Consider the following 23,829-nt stretch of genomic DNA (forward strand, 5'->3'; position numbering starts at 1 on the left):
GTCATAGTGCTTTTAACTTAGAATGTCTAAATCACTAAAAAGACACTCCTAATTAAAGTACGTATTATATATATACTTCTTGCTATACTATTTAGCCAGTATGTTTTAAAATTTAGGTTAAAAAGGGCTTACCTCAAGAATCAGTAAGTTCTTTGTCGTTTATTGGATTCTTCCCTTGGGGAATCCGCCAGCATAACTTTAAGTCTGACTCCATTTAGGATCTTTCCATGTAAAGTATTAATTGCATCATTAGCACTTATTCTATCTGCATACTTGGCATACCCCACATTTTTTCCTGACACAAGGTAAACTTCAATCAGGTTACCAAAACGACTGAAACAAAGTTACACAAAACAAAACAAACTGATGTTAAAAATACTGCGGCTCAGGTCTAAAAGTTGGGGTCCATTCTGGACTCCTTTTTCACCCTTCTCCCTATGTCCTATCGCCCATTCAGTCTCACTTCTTAAAAATCATTGTCAGCTTCTCTTCATTCTCACTTAGGGTTCTCTCTTTATGAAGACCACCATTATCTTTTCCTTAGATTACTCGAATACCTTCCAAACTAGTTTCCCTGACCCCTGGGTTTGTGCCTCTCCAATCCATTACCTAGTCTTTCTTCTGAGTGGTCTTTCTAAAACATAAGTATAATTTCCTCTCTAAAAAAATCCCTTCAGCCTGACCAGGTGGTGGCGCAATGGACAGAGTGTAGGCCTGGAATGCTGAGGACCCAGGTACAAAACCCTAAAGTCATTGGCTTGAGTATGGGTTCACAGACATGACCCCATGGTCGCTGGCTTGAGCCCAAAGGTTGCTGGCTTGAGCAAGGGGTCATTGGCTTGGCTGGAGTCCCCCCCCCCCCCCCCCCCCGGCACATCCAAGAAAGCAATCAATGACCAACTAAGTTGCAGCACCTACAAGCTGATGCTTCTCATCTCTCTCCCTTCCTGTCCATCCCCTTCCCTCTAAAAAGCAATCCCTTCAGCAGCTCCTCAACGCCTCCAGGGTAAGACAGACTCCCTAAGATACCTTGTGAGCCTTTCTTGACAGGGTTCTTGTCCTCTCCAGCTTTAGCTTCCCTCGCAGTCTCAAATTCCATACACAGTGACCCCCTTTCACGTTCTTTCTGGCAGGAGAAACCAAGCCCCACACTCTCAGCTTTCTTCCCAGTTTAAATTACTTTTGTCCTTCAGCTCTTTACAACATCTGTTTCTTCCAAGGAGTTTTCTAAGGTAGTTGCCACTCTTACGTATTTCATTCCCTGGTCCATTCCTTTCATAGCACTCATTTGACTGTAATTTCCTACTTACTTACTTGTCTCCTCAATACATTATCTCTAAGATGACAATGATTATTATGTCTTGTTTACATAATATAATATTTTGCTTATACAAAGCCTCTAGCATTTAACACAATACCTGCCTAGAAGAAGAGAACAGATTCAAGAAATAGACTTAAATAAATCAGTTAAATAAGTTAAAATATTTGAACCACATATCTGACATTTTGTGTAGGTCTTTAATAAGCTTCCTATCTGTTTTTATAATTCGCTAACATTGTTGTAAGGCAAGTGAAAAAAAGAAAAAGTTAAGGAAGGAGTCTTGTTAAAAACAGAAATAAGAGCCTTCATCATTTTTACGCTATCATCTACTCTTCTGTACAATCAAGCAATTGTTGACTCAATGAAGTAATTATAAAATCCTTAAGGATCCAACTAGGTGCTGACAAAACATAAGATGCTTAGTAAACACTGTTCCTTTAAATAAAAACTACAACGGAAAAGCTACATGAACATCAGAATTCTAGAGGATAGATGTGTCTTCAATCTAGAAATAAATGATTTGTCCATTCTATGCATGCAAATTTTCAAAACAATCCTATGGGTTTTATACCTCCAAAACAAAATAACAGAAAATTAATTCTGTGTGGGAACACAGGATGTCTAAATGATAGATAAGGAAGAGATCATATATTTCATTTTTGGAGAGAAAGAGAGAGAGAGAGAGAGACAGGAAGGGAGAGAGATGAGAACATCAACTCGTATTGCATCACTTAGTTGTACATTGATTGCTTCTCATACGTAACTTGAGGGGGAGAATTCAAGCCAGAGACCTTAGGCTCAAGCCAGTGACTATGATCATGGGATCATGTCTATGATCCTACTCTCAAACTGGAGACCCTGCACTTAAGCTGGATGAGACTACGCTCATGCCAGTGACTTCGGGGTTTTGAACCTGGGTCCTCAGCAACCCAGGATGACGCTCCATCCACTGTGCCACCACCTGGTCAGGCATATTTTAGAAGGTGACATCAATGAAGACTTTTTTAAACCATGAAACAATTATCTCTATTTGATAGCTATTGAATTTAAAAAGTTTCAAGATTGTGAGAGTGCTTACATTACTGGTTTAAATAAGTGATATAAAATGTAACTTTGTGGAATTGAAATCTTACCAGAATATATCCTCTAATACATCTAAAGGTAAAGGATGAGGATTAAACACGATAAAAAGTCTTTCTTTCACAAGAGTTTCAGGAGGGGCTTTTTTTTTGCATGATGGAAGTACAACATCTGTCTGGATTTGAGGCAACTGTGATCCAGTACTTCCTCCAAATTGCTGTTGAAGAATTACGTAGATACAAAATGAGAAAAGAAAAACCACACTTTAGGGATCTTAAAACAGACAAGTGCTAAAGACATGACTATCATGGCACCTATGTGGTCTTCTACTACAGCTCTGAACATTTCTTACATAGGTAAACATTTATTTTTTAATCTAAAGGATGAATTGTGAAGATTAAGTTCTTACCTACTTACCAGAAATTGCTGCTGACTTGGGTTATTCCACACCATTGATGCAAGCTGTGCAGCTACCATTTGTGTTGCCATTTTTCTAAGAAGACTGGAGATAATAACTGACAATTTACAAAAAACTAAAAATACTCTCTTAACAGTAACTTGTTTTGTGTAGCCTCTTCACCTGAGAGGACAACTGTTTTCTAATTTTATTTTGCAAATTCATGATCACATAACCCCAAAGCTTGGCTTTATGCACTCCTGGGATGGTACTTACTCTGTTGCATTATTCCCATCATCAATGAAGGAAACACCTATCCGATTCCCAGGAGGGTACTGAAATCCATGTAACTTGTATTTTGCATAAATAGCTGATGCTACATTAAAATACTGAACCACTCCATGTCCTAAAACAAAGGTAGATAATATACAAGAATTAAAAATACAGCTGATTGAATATCTAAAGTCTATGTCTACGGTACAATGCAGAAACACTGCAATGTCATTCAGCCAGTAGATACAGAAACAAAGGTGTCAGGAAACAAAGTTCTTTTACACATGTGTGTAACAGAGGTGTTCCTACAAAGCAAAATAAAAGCCAGATTTTGGTAAAAATATATACATGGCATTTTAAGGATAATACCACTATTTAAATGCCTCTCTTTATACAAAAGCCTTTAAAAATCGAAAGGCTTAAAAAATACAACGATGGATTAAACCAGTGATAGTCAACCTGGTCCCTACCGCCCACTAGTGGGCGTTCTAGCTTTCATGGTGGGCGGTAGCGGAGCAACCAAAGTATAAATAAAAAGATAGATTTAACCATAATAAGTTGTTTTATAAAGATTTATTCTGCCAAACTTAGCAAAAATCCAACATAAAGTACTTGGTAAGTAATTATTATTATATGCTTAACTTGCAGTAACTCTGCTTTATAAATTTTATAAAGTAAAGTTACTTCCCTACTTTATAAATCACCGTTACTGTGGAACTAGTGGGCAGTGAGAAAATTTTACTACTAACAGAGATACAAAAGTGGGTGGTGGTATAAAAAGGGCAACTACCCTGGATTAAACAAACATGAGATAATAGGTTTAATCAATTAATTAGTTAAAAGTTCAAATGCTGATATTAGAGCCTTGCTTCTATTAAGAGCACCCTCCGGGAGCATGCCTGCGCCTTTCCCTTTCCTCTCCCCCCTTCCCATCTTCTTCGCCCACAGGTGTGCCAAATTCTAAGGGTCCTCATGAAACTTGTACCTGGGGAGCAGTGGGAAGCGGCAGCTCATACCAGGCTAATAACCCTCTGACCACCTTTTCTCTGACTTCCCAGTGAGCCAAAGCAGCCCGCCCAGGCTCTCTTGCTGCTGCTTCTAGTCTAGGTCCTTCTTCGTTTCAATGCCCCCAGCTTTAATAAACGTACCCTCAAAAAAATAAAGTGGGAAAAGGTAGAAATAAATAGGTATTTCAAATGAAGGAAAGGAATTTCATTTCGAGGTATTAAGTTTAAGAAAAGGAGACTTAGGGATGAAGAAGAAACTTTAAGGGTTTCATAACTGCACCTAGCATTAATGAAGAGTACAGAAAGAGACCCTATCGTGAGGTATTTCTGTTGTACAGCTGGAAACAGAAAATCCTCTATTGTGTGAGAATTAAAACATTTAAAAAATATAGAAGACTCAGTATAAAGATATATTCCCAAGGGTTATTAAGGTATCACTGTATTAAAACGTTTAAAGCAGAAAAAAGGAAAAACTGTCACATAAACAGTATTTAACATATAGTGTCATTAAAGAAAAGCCATTTTAACAACACACACATATTTAAAAATAACATAGATATTATTTTACCATAATTTGAATAAGGATCTCGTTGAACTTCACAATATTCCAATCCTGGTACTATATCAAAAATGCTGAAAAGCTGCTCTTCAGTGAAAGGTACTCTTGATACAACTGACAGGCGCTTGGAGATAGCTTCCTGGCCTCTGTTGTCATTCTTGTCAAAACTTGCAAATTCAGGTTGTTGCTCTCCAACAATATAGAGAAAAGCAAATCATTACATTTCTGTACATTCCAGAATTCATTTAACATTTTAGGTACTAGAAAATAAAATGAACTTTCATTGAGTCCATTGCACTGAACAAAGGCATTGTATTTTGTAGAATGCTCTTGATCATCCGCATTATCAAAAGGGACCAATGACAAGAAAACAGACAACTCTTCCCCACTCACAGCCTCCAACAGAGAAATATAAGCAGGAACGTGTAGTCCAGCTAAGCAGAATATGTTTGGGATGCAAAACTGCAAAATATGGCCAGCATTTCACCTGAAAGAACATTTATGCCAAAGAACATTCACAGCCCTTAGTTTCATCACTCATTTGCCCCTTTTGCTAGCTTCTGCTTGTCATTTCTCTTTCTCTAGCTCTAATTTTAAAGCAACAGCAGTTGCTTTTAGGCATATAAATTTAGGATTCATACTGAGGAGATATCTGTATATGTCCTTCATACTTTTTTTGGTTAGCTGTGTAAAGGAGAAGCTTACCCCCAAAAAGTGGCAGTGACATAAAAAGTACAACTATAGAGAACTATAATTGGAAACAAGTGTTAAATATTAAAAACTTGAGAAGTCAAGACAAACAAAAAAATAAAACCCATTACAATATGACTTTTATGCACTGATATTTGCAGACTGTTAATTAAAAAATATTTTTTTAAAACTCAATTCAGATTGCATATACTGCTATACTTGTACTATTAGGTAAACATAACCCACTTACCAAATGGAAACATATTTACTCTAGGTTCATGTCCCAATGTCTCCTGCCTCATATTACTATAATAATCTTGTTCTGAGGATTCAGATGCTTTATTTTTGGGTTCAGCCAAGATTGCCCTAAAACCTGAAAAGAGTATCTATGAATTTCAAACTTCGTAGCAAATTTAACATATGTGCAAATATACTTGAATTGCTAGTGCTTTGCTTAGCTTTACAAATATAATTGTTTAAAACAAAATCCACACAATGGCCATATCCACCAGACCTACTTCTATACCTTTTGGAAAACAGAAAAGGTCAAGTAAGAAATAGCAAGAATCCCAAATTATGGGTCAATATAGACATGAGAGATCAGTTCTATGCTATTCTTTCCAAACTCCCCCAAATACAGACGACATCATCATTCATTCTCCTAACATCAAAATCTCTAGGGCTTCTTCACATTCAACCTATCATCAAAATTCTTCCCTTGAAATACACTTAGAATATGTTATGTTTCACTCTAAATTCCCTGCCTCTATTTTAAATTCAGATTCTCTTCAACTAAATTATAATCCTTGAACTGGTCTCTTTGTCTATAGATCCAGGATTTTAAATAGGGGTCCAAAAATGAGCTTCAAAAGGTGGGAAGGTCCCATGCACCCTCTGAAACTTTAAACAAAATGCTTATGCACGTATGTGCACATGGGCAGGTTTCAAAGAAGAAGGTACATAGTTTCCATTGTGTTATCTGGTGGCTCCAAAAAGGATAAAAGTAGCTAGTTTGAATTCTTTCCCTGGAAATCCATGCTTGATATCGTGGTTAGATCAACTGTATTAAAATAGTTTTTATTATTTTTCTTCTTTTAAAACCTTCTACAAGGGAATCCAAATGTGGTCCAAGCTTGAACTCTTTGTAACTTCCCATACATGGTTCCAGTGTACCTACAGAAATATTATGCGTTACCCCGACTGCTGCCTTTCACAGTATTAAGCAAAGCCAGGTTTATACCTAGCTCTGTGCCTTTGCTAACACTACTTTCACCTTCTGCCTTGACTACTCTACACCAGATGCAAATTCTGTCTTCAATGCATGTCTGTGTTCATTTAGTGCACTTGTTCTTCACTACTGATAGACTATACCTCACACTTTCGAACATTTTCTTCATTTAGTAAATTTTTATTGATGCTACTATCAATAGCAGTATTTCTGATTAAGTTCTTTTTTATTAAGTGAGAGGGTGAGAGGTAGGAAGGCAGAAAGACAGACTCCCACATGCTCCCCAACTGGGATCTATCCCGCAAGCCCCCTACTGGGTGATTCTTTGCCCATCTGAGGCTAGTGCTCTATTGCTTGGCAACTGAGCTATTTTAGCGCCTGAGGTAAAGGCCAGGGAGCCATCCTCAGCACCTGGGGCCAACTTGCTTGAACAATTTGAGCCATGGCTGTGGGAGAAGACAGGGAGAGAGGAAGAAAGAGGGCGAGAGAGAAAGGAAGAGAGAAATAGAGAGAGCAAGAGAAGGAGGAGGAGTGGAGAAGTAGATAGTAGCTTCTCCTGTGTGCTATGACTGGGAATTGGACCTGGGACCTCCACATGCCAGGCCGACACTACCGTGAGCCAACCAGCCAGGGCATGATTAAATTCTCAGTAAATATTTATTGAAGGTTTATTATTGTACTAGGTACTTGGGGTGACAGAAACAGACAAAAAAGACATACTCCTTGCTTTCAAAGAGCCTTATAAAATTTTTATTATTCTTTATTTTTTGCCTACTAGATCTTGGCTACTGTAACTATAAATGGCAAGACTGCTTTATATTCTACTTGCATGCCTCTTCTTAACCTATTGATGAGTATACCATGGGTACACAATTAATGCTGACTGAGAAGTTTAGATGTTTCTGAGAAAATCCTGGAGTGTACTTTAGGATTATCTAAGAATTCTACTAATTAATAATAATTCTTTCCAGCATGTATAGATTTTTATAATTTCCTGAAATTCATAATTTAATTACTGCATATCTCATTTTTAAAGTCAATGTATCTATAAGTATGACAATAAAAAAAATTCTTCTTGGCTTCTTTAAAATTCTTATTCTCCATGATGTATACCAGCAACAGCAGATCTAATTAATGTCACTCTACCTTAAAATTAACCCAATGTGTATTTATTCACCTAACCTTATAAATCCTATCCTTAACCTATATGCTTGTTAATATACTAAATTCTATTTAGGGTTTAGGTCAAACACAAACAAATATTAAAGAAAACCTGTTGAGTTGTTTCTTTAATATAATGAATATTAAAAAAAAACCATGAAAGCACAGGACAATTTCTTAATAGTTAATATTCTAAAATATGTACTTAAAACCGCCCAAAACCAAAGGCCCTGGCTGGATAGCTCAGTTGGTTAGAGCATCATCCGAATACACTAAGGTTGAGGGTTCAATACTCGGTCAGGACACATCAACCAATAAATGCATAAATAAGTGGAACAACAAATTGATGTTTCTCTCTCTCTCTTCCTCTCTCTTTAAAATCAATAAATTAAAAAAAAAGGCCTGACCTGTGGTGGCGCAGTGGATAAAGCGTCGACCTGGAAATGCTGAGGTCGCCAGTTCGAAACCCTGGGCTTGCCTGGTCAAGGCACATATGGGAGTTGATGCTTCCAGCTCCTCCCCCCCTTCTCTCTCTCTGTCTCTCCTCTCTCTCTCTCTCTCTTTCTCTCTCTCTGTCTCTCCCTCTCCTCTCTAAAATGATTAAAAAAAAAAAAAAAGCCAAAGCTGCCCTGGCTGGTTGGCTCAGTGGTAGAGCGTCGGCCTGGCGTGCAGAAGTCCTGGGTTCGATTTCCGCCAGGGCACACAGGAGAGGCGCCCATCTGCTTCTCCACCCCTCCCCCTCCGGCAGCGAGGCTCCATTGGAGCAAAGATGGCCCAGGCGCTGGGGATGGCTCCTTGGCCTCTGCCCCAGGCACTGGAGTGGCTCTGGTTGCAGCAGAGCAATGCCCCAGAGGGGCAGAGCATCGCCCCCTGGTGGGCAGAGCATCGCCCCGTGGTGGGCATGCCGGGTGGATCCTGGTCGGGCGCATGCGGGAGTCTGTCTGACTGTCTCTCCCCATTTCCAGCTTCAGAAAAATACAAAAAAAAAAAAAAAAAAAGCCAAAGCTGTAGAAATAATAACCAAAATATGGCAACAATACTTTCACCTACTAAGTAAGTTAACATAGTTGCTCATATTTCTTTCCGAGATGGTGCCTCAATGAAAGCTTAATCATAGCCCAAAATAATTTTCATCTGAGGACTATATATAAATTCCCATTGCTCAGATTAAATTAGAAGTTATGGTTATGAACAAAAATCAGTATTATATTTATTGAGAATAATTAGAATTTTTAAAGTTTTTAACAATGTGAAACAAATCCATACTTACTTCGATCGCAGTTTTCTATTGCTTGGGCAGCTTGCGATGGTTTTAAGTATCGAACATAGCCTAAGCCTTTACTTTCCCCAGTGACTTTATTCTTAATAATGCTGCAATACTCGATATCTCCATACACCTATGAGAGTTAAAATAAATGATCTCAGAGGACTCAAAATTAGTAACTGAACAGATTATTTCAGAACTAACTCAAAGTTTATTTATTTGCCAAAAAATTAAAATTTACAGCCATTTTTAATAATAGAATCACAATGTCACAAACTAGTGAGGCACTAGAAAAAGAGCCATAATAATGGCATTACCAAATAACATAACCAAAATAATGAAAACGTTTATTTAGTGCACATCTGCCTTACATATACTATCTTAATATTACAACAATCCTTCAAGGATATATAATAAATACATTACAGTACATCAAAGAGATATCAAATAACGTGCCTAAGTTATGAAGGGGGAGTATGAATCTGCACACATTCTGAAGTGCTCCAAAGTTTTGCTCATTAGTGGTGAACAGCAGAGGAGCTGAACCTTCTACATCCAAATCTTGCTTGGCTCAGCCACTTATTCACTGGGTGGTTTAGTCATCCTCTCTGTGCCTGTCTCTTTATCTGTTACATGGGACTAATAGTTGTACCTACCTCATAGGCTTAATTTAAGGTTAAATGAACTAATACACCTAAGGTACCTGGACAACGTCTGCGACATACTCAACAGTCATAAACATTAGCTCTAATTATTTGTCTACCTTCTAACAGAAGCATATATGGCTGTATAATCTTTTGAAGGAGAGACCCCCCCAAAGTATATCTCTAAAACATACTGGTTGACTTAGAAAGTTAATACCTTGTGTAAGAAATATGTGATGTTTATTTTTTAAATGTTGGAAGAAATATGGGATATAAATTCTTAGTGTTATTTATTTTATAAAATTCTCATGTAACCAATTTGCAACTTAATTACTATTTAGGAAAAAATCGTACTTGTTTACCCAGAAAAAGAATTTATAAATATGTAAGTAAAAACTTTCCCTTATTATTGAAGGAAGTGTGGAATATATATTTCTGGTATTTGTCATGTCAGAAATATTTTTTTTTATCTGAAGTATTTTATTTAACTTTCAATTGCAGCAGGACAGAAGAAGTTTGAAATTATTTCTTACTCCTTGTTTTTCTATCTGCTTATTGCCCACCCACTTCATATCACTGCATATAAAAGTCAATAGCTAAAAGATTTAATATTATTATTATTATATAATATTTTCTTTAGTGAAAGAGAGAGAGAGGGACAGACAGGAACAGAGAGACAGGAAGGGAGAGAGATGAGAAGCATCAACTCCTACTTGTGGCACCTTAGTTACTCACTGATTATTTTCTCATCTGTCCCTTGACAGGGGGCTCCAGCTGAGCCAGTGAGCCCTTGCTCAAGCCAGTGACCTTGGGCTTCAAGCCAGCAACCTTTGGGCTCAAGCTAGTGACCATGGGGTCATGTCTATGATCTCATGCTCAGGCTGATGACCCTGCACGCAAGCCAGATGAGTCCAGCGACCTCGGGTAGATAAGCGACCCAGGTTGCTGGGCAATAAGCCAGCAACCTTAAGTTTTGAACCTGGGTCCTCTGTGTCCCAGGCCGTCACACTCTCCACTGTGCCCCTGCCTGGTAAGGCTTAAAATAATCGTTAAATTCCATTTATTATAATCTTCAAAACTGTAATTAGTTTTTTTAAAAAAATTTAAATTTTATTTTATTGATTTTAGAGAAGAGAGAAGAGGGGAGAGAGAGACAGGAACATCAATCTGTTCCTGTATGTGCCCTGACTCAGGATTGAACCGGCAACCTCTGCTTTTCCAGACGATGCTCCAACCAACTGAGCCCAAGGACACTATTTTCTTTAAATGTAACTCCTCCATAGGCCTATGTTTAGGACAAAAACTCTATAAAGAATAAGCCTTTCTGGGAATAAGTAGCATGTTAACATACCATAGGCCTATGAGAAATGAGATAGTACAATTCACACATTCAGGCTTGCCTTACTTACTCACCTCTACATGAGAGGCAATGAGAGACGTAGTAAGAGGGTGCTTTAAAATTTTAAAGACCAAGAACATGCTCTGGCTTCTGACAGCCTGGGTTTAAGTCTTGGCTCTACCACCAATATTTGCATAACCTTACTTAAAACTCTGACCTTTAGCCTTTATATTTTTGAATCTGCATTTTCATTATAAAGTCTGTGGGAAAAACATCACCATTTATATTTTCCAGTTTTTATTATTCTTTAACTAAAAATTAATTTATTCTAGGTTTAATACTTAAACACCAGACTAAAAAAGATAACTTAAAAAGTTATATTTAATTCCCCATCACCAATAAATGATCTAACTCATACAACAGTTCAGCTTTGGTGACTGCCCAACTGATTTAGGACTATGAGTTATCACAGACGCTAGCTGATTAGAAAACCTAAGTACCTTAAATTTTTCCCGCAGATCTTCTTCTGTGTAGGACTTTGGTATCATAACAAAGATTCTTGTAAGTTCTTCATCTTCAACATCTCGGTGACTTCCAGATGATCTGGACTGAGCAATAAAAACCTAAGAAACAAACAAAACCCACAAAATATTGTAAAAAAAATCAGTTGTTTTCCTATTCCTTAAGTATACTTAATTCATTGTTAGTGTTAGGTTAAATGAAATATAAAAAGGTCATATAAAAATTTTAAGCAATCTGGGGCCCTGGCCGGTTGGCTCAGTGGTAGAGTGTCGGCCTGGCGTGCAGAAGTCCCGGGTTCGATTCCCGGCCAGGGCACACAGGAGAAGTGCCCATCTGCTTCTCCACCCCTCCCCCTCTCCTTCCTCTCTGCTTCTCTCTTCCCCTCCCGCAGCGAGGTTCCATTGGAGCAGAGATGGCCTGGGCGCTGGGGATGGCTCCTTGGCCTCTGCCCCAGGTGCTACAGTGGCTCTGGTCGTGACAGAGCGACGCCCCGGAGGGCGTGCCGGGTGGATCCTGGTCAGGCGCATGCGGGAGTCTTTCTGTCTCTCCCATTTCCAGCTTCAGAAAAATAGAAAGAAAAAAATATTTTTTAAGCAATCTTTATTGCAATCATTTTTACATAAGCTACTACCAATCACTGTATTATGTTTTTTCCAAATGTATTTTTACTTTTGAATTTTGTTTTACCAAAAGCAATAGTACTCTGCAGTTGTTGGGTAGTGTTCAAAAAAATGTCAATTTATAGTTGATTAATAGTATTATTAAAATGTTATATATCTGATTTTGTCTACTTGTACTATCGGCTACTAAGAGAAGAGTATACAAAAATCTGATATGAATTTATCTCCTTTTAGTTCTATCAATAATGCTTCATTTATTTTGGAGCTCTATTACTGACTACATAAATAGGGATTGTTATATACTTTTTGGATGATTTTTTAAAATCTGTTAATACTCCTCTTCTGTTGGACACCATTTTGTCTGATACCACAGCAGCTGCTTCTATCCTTTTACTTTTAAACACTTTGTATTTTTACACTTGTCTCTTATACTATAAATAGCATTCAGCTCACTCATTTTTTTTTTTGAGAGAGCAAGAACTAGTAGTTGCTTCACTTTAGTTGTACACTGACTGCTTCTCGGCTTGAATCTCAGGTTCAAGCCGAGCCAGCAACCTGTTGGTCAAGCCAGCGATCTTGGGGTTTCAAACTGGCAACCTCACTGTCCCAACTGTCCCAGGTTGACACTCTATTCACAGTAACACCACTGGTTAGGCAGTTGATCCTCTTGTTAATCCTGATAATCTGACTTTTAATTTAGTTTAGTGCATTTGTTTAATGTGATATCTGACATAGTTGGATTTAATTCTAGATGATCATATTTTAATTTTTTTCTATTCTTAATCTCTAAAAAATAAGGTAATACAACAATACTCTGGGGATCATCTCAGTGACCATCCAAATGATGTATGCAAGCAAAAAATACACAGAATGACTTGAGGCTCTATTTTTCCTCCTACTGGCAATTTAGGTTTATTGAAACATCATCATCCATGACATTAGATCATTACTTGGAATTTAATTTTGTACAGCTTTAACTTAATTTGTAAAATTGTTTTAGTTTTTTATTCCAGAGGAATGTTAAAATCTCAAAATATAACTGTGGATTTGTTTACAGAGCGATAAGCATAAGAATTTTAATGGCTAGTTTTACTTTTTATAACTTGAAGAAATGTAGTAAGATTAATATAAATTACCACACAAGGGCCTTTGAGAGTTCTTTCTTCTTTAAAGACGAGCCTGTATGTCATTCAAGAATGACAAAACCTGGATCCACGGAATTCTAGAGTAAGAGGCAACAACTAAAAGAACCCAGAACTTATAAAGCTATGAGATTTTTAGGAATATTCTAAAAGGATGATGTTTGCTTGTAAAACAGCTGTCACAGAGGTGTAGAAACTTGCTTATAGACATAGCCAAACATACATCCCCGGGTAGAGTCTCCTTCTAGTTTCAATAATATCTATACTGTATGTTCACTATGTCAAATACTGTATGAGATATTAGTTTCATTGAAAATAGCCCACTATAAAGTCTACGGCAGTGTTTTTCAATTCAGACTATAATCTTCATACAACATCAGACTAGTTAACTCTTTTGTGGACTGACAGAAAATTTCTGGTAGACCTATAATCTTCACACAACAGGGTGATTAACTCTTTCTCAGACCAGCACAAACTTTCTGTCAGATGCGTGGTCTAGAGCAGGCGTTGTCAAACTTTTTATAAAAACTGCCCACTCTTGCAGGGCTGGTCAACCTGGTCCCTCCCACCCACTAGTGGGCGTTTCAGCTTTCATGGTGGGCAGTAGCGGAGCAACCAAAGTATATATAAATAAAAAGATAGATTTAACTATAAATAAGTTTTATAAAGATTTATTCTGCCAAACTTTGCAAAAATATGACATAAAGTACTTGGTAGGTAATTATTATTATATGCTTTAACTGCTGTAACTCTGCTTTATAAATTTTATAAAGTAAAGTTACTTCCCTACTTTATAAATCACCATTACTCTGGAACTGGTGAGTGGTTAGAAAATTTTACTACTAACAGAGACACAAAAGTGGGCGGTAGGTATAAAAAGGTTGACTACCCCTGACCTAATGGATGATTTCTTCTGAGAATTTATGTTCACAGACTATGGGCTCTTTCTCTTCTATTTTCTAGGTTTACCTCTTTGCTACAGATAATGTAGCTGGTGACAAAATGACTTTTACTTGGACAATATTTTCTGGCTGTAGGCATGGTGCTGTAATTTTCTAATTTGTTTTGTAGATGGATCTTTTGTAACTTAGCAAAAAACCCAAAGTGCATGAGAAAAATTAAAGCTGAATTAATTCAACTGGGAATACTAGGGGAAAAAGAACAAAATTATATTCCAGTGGAAGATCGCTCAAGCTGTAGCTGCTGAAGAATGAACCTAGACTGTCTAGCTAGGCACTGGATGAAAATGAGTGTACAAAAATGTGAAAAACAGAATTTAAACTTTAATTATCTTTGGGAATAATTTAATTTCTCTGTGACTGAAGGGGAAGGTACATTTCAGAATAGGAAATTTTACTTTCCTTAATTTAATGATGGAAAGGGGGGAGGTCTATCAGTTTCAAATTTGGAACATGTTTTGGGGTGCGATCTCTGTGGTTGGTAATGTTACACCCAAAAGTATAAAAACCCTCTTTGCCAAGATCATAATTGGAAAGAAATGAAAATTATTAATCTAGTACAGGAGTCAGCAAACTACAGCTTTCTGTTTTTCTACAGCCTGTGACCTAGAACTGTCTTTACATTTTAAAAAAGCGTTTATCGATTTTTAGAGAGAAGAAAGGAGAGAGACAGGAACACCTGTTCCTGTATGTTCCCTGACAGGGGATCAAACTGGCAACCTCAGCACTTCTGGATGATGCTCCAACCAACTGAGCCATCTGGCCAGGGCTGTTTTTATATTTTTAAAGGCTGTTAAAAACAAACAAAGAGTATGTGACAAAGACTGCATGTGGTTCACAACACCTAAAATATTTACTATCTGACCCTTTATAAAACAAGTTGCAAACTTCCGGTCATATGCTGTGGTCTCACAATTAATTTTGTTGACTAGCTGTTGTCACCCATTTAAAAGGGCTGGGGAGGTGGGAGGAGAATGAATGTCTACTGTCTACTGTGTGTTGATGTAGTCCCAGGCTTCTTCTCATTTTATTAGAGTCTGAGAGATATTTGAGTCTTTCATTTATATAAGTCCATATTTAAGATATTCTCAGTTTTTTGCAGGAAATGGGAAAAAAAAATAAAAAAATTTGAGGGAAAGAGAATTTTGTGGAACGGCCCCCAAAAATTACATACACAGGAACTATTTCTGCAGGACAGGTGAAGGAACAGTTTGAGCAACGGCCGGATTTTTAGGATTAGGCCATGAATTTGAGTTGAAAGCAAGTAAGGAATAACATCTTGGCTACTACTGTCAAACAGTAAGGATACAGTGAGGGCTTACCTTGTACCAGGCACTGTGCTAAAAGCCTAGATTAAGTCACATAACCCTCGGCGTGTGTCAGCTATCTTCATTTTCCAGAAAAGTGCAGAAACTTAATACAAATACCACCAGGGTGAACTAAGTCTACAAAGAAGCCTTTACTACAACTACACTACCATCGCAATGATTTGTCTCTTCTTAGGGCAGGTCACTTTGATCTGCTTTCAAAGAAAAAAGTCTCAGTGAAAAAGAGCATATGCTATCAATACCTTCTTCACAAATAGGGCCTATTTAAAAATGGTTTTTAAAAATCACAAAAGCGTGACGAATATGTAACAGTAGCACGCCCAACACCAGAGGGCCACAGTTCAGTGTATTTTTATCAAGTTGTCAACCCCCCTTCCTAACTGCGGGAAAGCCGAGCGATCCGTTTTTACAGCGCGAAGCCAGGGTCATTCTGAGAGGGGGGGTCAGAGAACCCCAGAGGGAGCCGGGCCCGGAGCCGGGTCCCCCGCCACAGTTCCGGCCGGGCATTCCGATGGTCAGCGTGGTGGTGTGGGCGGGGGCGGCGCTTCCACGGCAGCTCTAAGCCCCGTCGCCACAGTGGCCCGGCCTGACCCGGGGCGGATATTCCGTCCGCCCCCTCCGCACCCTGCGCCCCAGGGCCCAGACGGCCTCTTCCCCACGCCATCCTCCCCCGGCCTCGCCTCCCGAGTGCCAGCTGCTGCCTGGTCCGCTCCGCTCCCGCTCCCGGCAGCAGACACACGACGGCCCGAACCTGACACGGCCGCGGGGAAGGAGGCCCGAGGCCACCCCGCCCCCGGGCACCGTCCCCGCGGGCACCGGGACCCGGGCATCCGCACCTTGATAGGCTTGGTGTCGTTGGGGCCGAGGCAGCGGCCGTGCATCTCCTCCATGGCCCTGCAGGCCTGCGAGCTGCGCGCGAACTTGACGAAAGCGATGCCCTTGGACTCCTTGGTGTGCTTGTCCCGCACCACCCAGATGTCCTGGATCTCGCCGAACGGGGAGAAGCGCTCCCGGAGGACCGACTCGGGCGTGTACTTGCTGATTACCAAAAAGATGCGGCTGTTGGGCGGCTCGTCCAGGCTGTCCACGCCCGGGCGGAAGCCCCCGCCGCTCGCACAGCTGCCCGCTTCGTCCATGGTGCTCCACCCCGCCGCGGAAGCCAGGCCCGGCCCCCCGCAGCCCGCCGGGCTTCCGCTGCGTCCGCTGCAGCGGTCGCGCACCTAGCCGTTGCCGGACGGCGCTCCGCTTCCGGACGGGAGAGTCTGGCGCGGTCCGGCCTTGCCCGCTACCGGCTTCTGGGGAATTGCCTGCAGCGCCACCTGGCGACTAGGGGGAGCCTGACCCAGTCCGGGTCTTAAATCCCAGGGAGCCGAGACCCAAACGTCAGGTGTGCAACCCGCCTGCCTGTGGCCGGAACAGGCTTTTCCAACTCTGGCTTCGCCCGATCCTTAGAGGACAAGGATTCTTCCTCCAAACTTGTCTATTTGGTCATAAACTTAACAGAACACCACCATAAGGCAGGATTAAAATGGAAAAACTTTAGAAAGGAGCCTTGGAGCTCCTCCAATTCCAGCCTCATTTGAAAGAAGAAAAGTCGTGCTAATTAAGAAAAAAGAAAATTGTGATAAGGAAATTGAGGCCTGTGGAATAACAAATGGTAATAGAGGTACAAGTAACAAAGGGAAAAACGGAAGCAACCAGTTGTGTTCATTTGCGTAATCCCACAAACAAGCCTAGGGGTTTGAGAGGAGAGCTGTGAGACTAGGAGAAATCCCAAAGTGCAAAGTGGGAAGTTACTGACTGCTGAGCAGTGCTGAGATTCAGTCGGTTGGCACCAGTTCCCTCAAACTAATACTTAATTTTTTGTTGAGTTTGGCAAATTGGTTGTTAAAATGGCACTTGTAATCAGGATTCTCTCTAAAGTGGGCGCCCAGTGTGGAAATCACAAATTTACATTCCTTACTGTTTTCTAACGTTCATCTGTGCAACAGTGTATTCTAAATGCCAGTAGTAATGTTCATTCTATCCATAGGTGAAAAAAGTTGCAAGTGAGGATGCCAATCAAGAAGCAATATGGAAATATCTTAACACTTTTATTGGTTTTTGTCAGGTATTATTTAGTATTTTTCATTAATATTTTAAAAGTCTTATGATCCAGTTTTGTGTATATCTTTTATTGTTCTTATTTAAGTATTAAATGCATGAAATAATAACCTACCTTTTGGTATATCATTTTTTATACTTAAAATGGTTATTAGGGTAGAGAACTAGTTATTAAATTATTTGAACCTCACTGCTGCTTCTGAGGAGCCAGACATAAAATGTGGAGCAAGAAGAACATGATTCCTGCACTGAGAACTTTTTTTCTATTGTGCAAATCTTATACATAAATATATTGTAAGGCCAGGAGCCACGACCACCATCACAGCTGCCTGGCCCACGCAGGTTCGCATTGGATTCAGACAGACGGTAATGAAACAACAGAGCCACGAACTGGTGGGCCATTATCTAAGTCCACCCCACATCAAAAGGGGCAGGAAAGGTTTAGTCCTAAAACCAAACCCCAGGCTACAAGGATCCTGCCTGCCCACAGCCCGCCCCCAACACACATTAATATTATTACGCCCATTCCAAGCATAAGGGCAACTAATGCCATCACCTGGGAGATGGGCTTCCACGTGGGCAGCGCCATCTTTAACAAAGTGAACATAATATATTTTATCTGCCCAACACATATAATGCAAAGTAATGTCAGATTGTGTTCAACAATTTTGCCTCTGAATTGTGTGAATTTGGACAAGTTACTTTATATTTCCAACTTCAGTTTCCTCAACTGTAAAGTAGAAATATTACCAATTATATAGGGTATTTGTCAAGCTTAATTAATTAATTCATCCATTTATCTAAAACAAATGTTTTGACTGTCTACTATGTGTCGGGCCCTGCACTATACTGAAGTGATATAGTATTAAAACGGTCACTCTGCTTCCCTCATGCAGTTAATAGTTTAGGTTTGTTTAGTTAGGATTATATGAGATAATATACAATATATGAATCTAATAGCTCAGAGATCAAATGAGATAATATATGTACAGTGGCACAATGGAGATTAATTTTCTTGCTCCCTTTGACTGTGGTACTCACTCCTCAAGTCTGGGTATCCTATCATTGTGTGATGGCAACTACTATAAAAGTCAGTGATTCTAGGTTCTCACCCTGAATTTTAGCACAAGATTGTGAGAGTTTCTCCTAGCTTTACATTCCACATTTGTAGAAGGAGGGCTCTGTTTACCCTGGAGCTTAGCAAATAAAGGAAGTGTTTTATCTTAGCTTTCCACTTTTCTTTATCTTATCCAGACCAATTAAGGTGAAAGGAAACAATGTGGTAAGGTAACAACAGTTTTACTGATGTGAGGAAGTGAAAAGATTCTAGTAATACTGTTTGCACACCAGTGCCACCTAGTGGAAAATATATAATTTTCCTTAACCACTTAACTGTGCAGTTTCTGCTCTGTGAAACAAGATTATTGGTTAGTATCCTGAAAATATTGGGCTGTTATTTAGAGAAGCTACTTTTTTTTTCTTAGAGAAAGAATTAAATGTTGCATAAAGCAAGGCCAGGGACAGAAATACTGTAAAATTCTAAGAAAGAAACATTTCTTTCCCACTCAGTCATGCGAAATACCACATCTTCAAGGAAAACAAAAAATATATTTATAAATTACTAAAATACAGTCAATACTGTTTGATTCATTGGCATCAATTTATTTTAAATACAGCCTTATTGAGATATAATTCATATATCATACAATTCACCTATTTGACATGTTCAATTAAATAGTTTTTAGTATGTTCAGAGTTGTGCAACCATTACCACAATCAGTTTAAGACATTTTCATTACTCAGTAATGACAGTTGTCATGTTTCAAATATATAAAATCATATTTGACCATAATTACTTATAATTAAGACAGCTGAAATTCTAAGGTTTGAAAGAAGAATTATTACTTGGTCTTAAATTAGAGAAAATGTGCTAGGTATTTGCAGATTAAATTGTTTCAAGTCATTAAGGCAGTGGTTCTCAAACTTTCTGAAGTGGAGGTGCATTTAAAATCTTACAGATAACACTGGGGAACAAATTTTTGTTGCATCCACAAAAACACTTGTTCTTACCTAATTCCAGTGTGCTGATCTCAAATCTGACATTAGTTTTTCTCCATAAGCTACAGTTTTTTGAGATTCGATTTTAGGTTTTCATCTTATTGTAAAATTTTCAACATTTTGTTTAACATAATGAAGTAGAATGTCTTCTTGGGCATCATCTTTGTGAAAATATAATTTATATAGTGCAGTAAATATACTAATACACTAAAAGATATGACTGCATCAGAATTTGTCTACAATTTTGAAATAGAACATATTAAAAAACTTATTTTAATCAAAAAATTGTGCAATACTTATTTAAGTTCTATTCAGGCAAAAATTTGCATCTTGCGTTTGTGTACTTGTTGCGGACAATATCGTTTGATGCTCCAGCAGTAGTCTGATCATCACTGACAGCTCCAAGATTTTCGGGAAACTTATCAAGGTGACTGTTCAGGAAGTGAATCTTAACGCTCATGTTACATCCAATGTCGCGGAGAGCCAACAACATCTTTGAACCAGAAGTTCATAATTTTCTGCCTTTTTTTTTTTTGCCAAGGAAGTTCTTTGTAACTGCCACAAAAGGCTGCCATGCTGCTTTCTCCTCCTTATTCATCTTCCTGGCAAATTCTTTGTCACATATGAGGGTTCAAATTTGAGGTCCATCAAATACACCTGCTTTTATCTTCTCAAAAGACAAGGCAGAAAAAAACAGAAATAATATGTTGAAAGCATTCACTTTTTCTATTCAAAGCCTGAACAAACTTCATTAAGCCAAGTTTGATGTGAAGTGGGGGAAAAATGATCCTGTCTCGATTAACTATAAGTTCATTCACAATATTTTGCATCCCTACTTACAGAGCTTCACATTTTAGCCACTCCTCTGTGTCCAGTGTTTCTCCCAAGTTCGGCTGTCCCACAAACACAGAAAGCAAGGATACTTCGTGAAACCTCTCTGTTGTCATAGCAGGAAATTTACCATTTTAAGATCCACACAAATGATCCAGTTATGCTCCTCATACTTCAGAAAGTTGAGGACAATTTTAATGTCATTCTTACTAAATCATTCAATTCAGGTTGGCTAAACTGCTGAGGGGTTAATGACTGCTTGGCATCAGAAGAAGACCCTTCAGATTCTACAACCGTTTCCTCATGCATCTTATCAAAATACACTTTATCACCATGTTCACTTTCTTCATCCTTAGAATAAATAAAACCATTGAAAACTTGAACCAAGAGTGTCTCAGAGTGTGGGATAGGTCGTATTGCTGAAGGAATATTAGGATATGCGATCATACGCCGTTTATTTTCTTGCCGATGCCCTTTGTATGGATCAGACAGAAAGAACAGTCACTGCTGTGGCCCTTAGGTTTATGCCAAACCATGGGAATACCAAAAGGCATTCCTTTGCGTTTTCCTTTTGCCTAATCATGAAGCATTTCCTCACAATTATGACACACAATATGAGGTATCCAATTCTTGTTTTGATCACCAAGGGGAACTTGAAAATGGGCAATATATACACGTGTCACAAATGATGATGTATTGTGCCTTTGATGTTGAAGTATGTAACAGCCACATATATAACAGAAGGTGTCAGGACTTTTCTTATATTTATGCCTACTTGAAGAAGCCATAATTCAATCTTAAAACAAAATAAGAGGGTGTTTTTATTAGATAATATTTTTTTACATTTAAAAACAACTATAATTATGTAAAAATGATGTTTGTAAAATATTAATTGCCTTGTGGTTATGTTCAATCCAAGAGTCGTTGCCCTTTAACTCCAACTTAAAAACCAATGCATGCCATTAACTGCAACAAAAAGAAATTAAAATTGCATATAAACTAGAGCATGCACCAAAAACCAGATTTCAGATTTGGAATCAGCGATGCAGAAATATATAGAATCAGTTCTAAAACCTCATGCAATAGAAAAAGAAAAAAAAATTGTGCCCCAGTGTAATTGTAGGTGCACTATCTACAAATATCTGAAAAATATGTTATAATAATTAAGTCAAATATTAAAGAAAAATAAAGTCAAAGCATGCTTTTATGGTAATTAAATGAAATAAATATGACAAAATTAAATTTATTCTGACATTAAAAAACATTTTTATGTTACATTTTTAGTTATGCCTTTTAGAATTTGTAAAAAAAAAAAAAAATGACAACTCAGTGGTAGAGCGTCGGCCTGGCGTGCAGAGGTCCCAGGTTCGATTCCCAGCCAGGGCACACAGGAGAAGCACCCATCTGCTTCTCCACCCCTCCCCCTCTCCTTCCTCTCTGTCTCTCTCTTCCCCTCCCGCAGCCAAGGCTCCATTGGAGCAAAGATGGCCCAGGCACTGGGGATGGCTCCTTGGCCTCTGCTCCAGGTGCTGGAGTGGCTCTGGTCACAACAGAGCGACGCCCCGGAGGGGCAAAGCATCGCTCCTTGGTGGGCAGAGCGTCGCCCCTGGTGGGCGTGCTGGGTGGATCCCAGTCGGGCGCATGCGGGAGTCTGTCTGACTGTCTCTCCCCGTTTCCAGCTTCAGAAAAATACAAAAAAAAATGACAAAAAGTTATCTTTTTATATATATAGATACATTCTTAGTAAGATTTAATAAATTCAGCAGGTCTCAGTGAGAATGTGTTAAGTTTTTTCATTCTTGTGTTTATGAGAAACATGAGCCTGATGTATCCTACTGATTTCTTTAATGTTTGGGCATATATTTGAAAGGCAAACTCACTTCCTCATCAATACATTGAAGAATTCTTCTCTTTTTACTCTTAATTGTATTGAGTGCAGAAACCCCCACCATACAGATCATCTTAACACCAAAGAAAGGATAGAAGAAACTTGTCTCCAGTGTTTCCAGGGAACATGGGGAGTAGTGTAAACAATTCAGCACCACAGCTTAATAGCCTTTTGCAACCTAATCAGGCAAGTGAGGTGGGCGTTGGGCAGACTGTTAGCTTACAGCCAATTCCCCATACTTCTGTCCCCCAAAAATCTAAACTCAAAAAACCCTGTTGGTTTTTCTGTCCCCAACAGGCACATATTTCTCTGGAATACCATAGGGCACACCTGGAAATCTTCTAGGGCGCACCAGTGCACCCTGGCACATACTTTGAGAACCACTGCATTAAGGCATTAGAATATAATGCATAATTATTAGAATGATCAACACATTTATTTCACATGAAATTCAGATTTCCTTTGAAAGTTTTCCTCCAAAATTTTTATGAAAAAAAAATTCTTTTTAAATAAGAGAACCCCGGCCTGTTGGCTCAGTGCATCTGCCTAGCAGGTAGATGTCCCAGGTTTAATTCCTGGTCAAAGCATACAGGAGAAGCGACCATCTGATTTTCCAACCCTCCAGCTACCTCTTATCTCTCCTTCTCTCTCTCTTCTCCTCCCACAGCCATGGCTCAATTGGCTCGAGTGCATAAGCCCTGGGCACTGAGGATGGCTCGCTGGAGCCTCTGCCTCAAGTGCTAAAAAATAGCTTGGTTGAAAGCATGGCCCCAGAGGGGTAAAGCATTGGCCCCAGACAGGGGTTGCTGGGTGGATACCAGTCAGAGCACATGTGGGAGTCTTTCTATCTCCCCTCCTCTCATTTAGAAAAAGAAGAAGAAAGAGATGATATTGAAATAAGAGGTGACTTATTTTTGAACTGCAAGTAAAAATATAGTACATTTTTGTTTTTGTAATTTTCTTGAATTATGATGTAATTGCAGTAAAGCTTACTGTTTATCAGTGTTAGTCTAATAACATTATATTTTATTAAGTAAATATATTTTGCCTTATTTGCCACTTTTTAGTAGATTTTACCACTGATCAGTGGTCAGTGAGAAACTTTCATATTGTTCCGTATGAATAATGTCCAGAGTCTTCATTTCCCATTTGTAAGGCTACTGGCTATTGAAAATGGCAGTCTCTGTTTTCTTACATATGCATGTTTTTGTTTGAGTTTGAGAATAATATTTAACTCTTGATTTTTCTCCTCCAATAGACTTGGTACTTTTGAATCAATTTGAAGACATATTTTAAATATGTAGATCACAGGACAGAACTTAGGTGCCACTTAGAATAGTTTCACTCAACCATTGGCTATTGTGATTATTTCAATTAAATTTAAAGTAATAAAAGCTAACTAAAATTAAAATAAC

The 23,829-nt window shown here is 38.8% G+C and overlaps 1 protein-coding gene across 2 annotated transcripts; it reads right to left on the reverse strand.

The window, feature by feature from the left end:
* Positions 1–132: 132 nt before the first annotated feature.
* RBM45 (RNA binding motif protein 45) lies at positions 133–16,809 on the reverse strand. Of its 2 annotated transcripts, none has more exons than XM_066232437.1 (9): positions 16,371–16,809; positions 11,464–11,586; positions 8,987–9,113; positions 5,578–5,700; positions 4,647–4,832; positions 3,075–3,204; positions 2,819–2,903; positions 2,455–2,618; positions 133–333 (listed from the first exon to the last, which is right to left on the reverse strand). In XM_066232437.1, the coding sequence occupies exons 1-9, from the start codon at positions 16,668–16,670 to the stop codon at positions 141–143; spliced, it is 1,431 nt and encodes a 476-aa protein (XP_066088534.1). In that variant the 5' UTR covers positions 16,671–16,809; the 3' UTR covers positions 133–140. The 2 variants fall into 2 exon arrangements, with proteins under 2 accessions (XP_066088534.1, XP_066088535.1); XM_066232438.1 differs by having other exon boundaries at positions 4,647–4,826; positions 16,371–16,805.
* Positions 16,810–23,829: the final 7,020 nt, after the last annotated feature.

Source organism: Saccopteryx bilineata, chromosome 5, assembly GCF_036850765.1.
Source record: "Saccopteryx bilineata isolate mSacBil1 chromosome 5, mSacBil1_pri_phased_curated, whole genome shotgun sequence".
In the NCBI taxonomy this organism is placed as follows: Eukaryota; Metazoa; Chordata; class Mammalia; order Chiroptera; family Emballonuridae; genus Saccopteryx; species Saccopteryx bilineata.

What these genes read in the sequence shown, in the direction of transcription:
- RBM45 (XM_066232437.1), bottom strand. Translation starts at nt 16,670, where the DNA reads ATGGACGAAGCGGGCAGCTGTGCGAGCGGCGGGGGCTTCCGCCCGGGC. An exon ending in AATAGAAAACTGCGATCGAA is followed by an intron (nt 5,701 to 8,986) that starts GTAAGTATGGAT and finishes TACTCTTTTCAG; the next exon opens with GTTTTAGGGCAATCTTGGCT. An exon ending in GATGGGAATAATGCAACAGA is followed by an intron (nt 2,904 to 3,074) that starts GTAAGTACCATC and finishes TATTATCTCCAG; the next exon opens with TCTTCTTAGAAAAATGGCAA.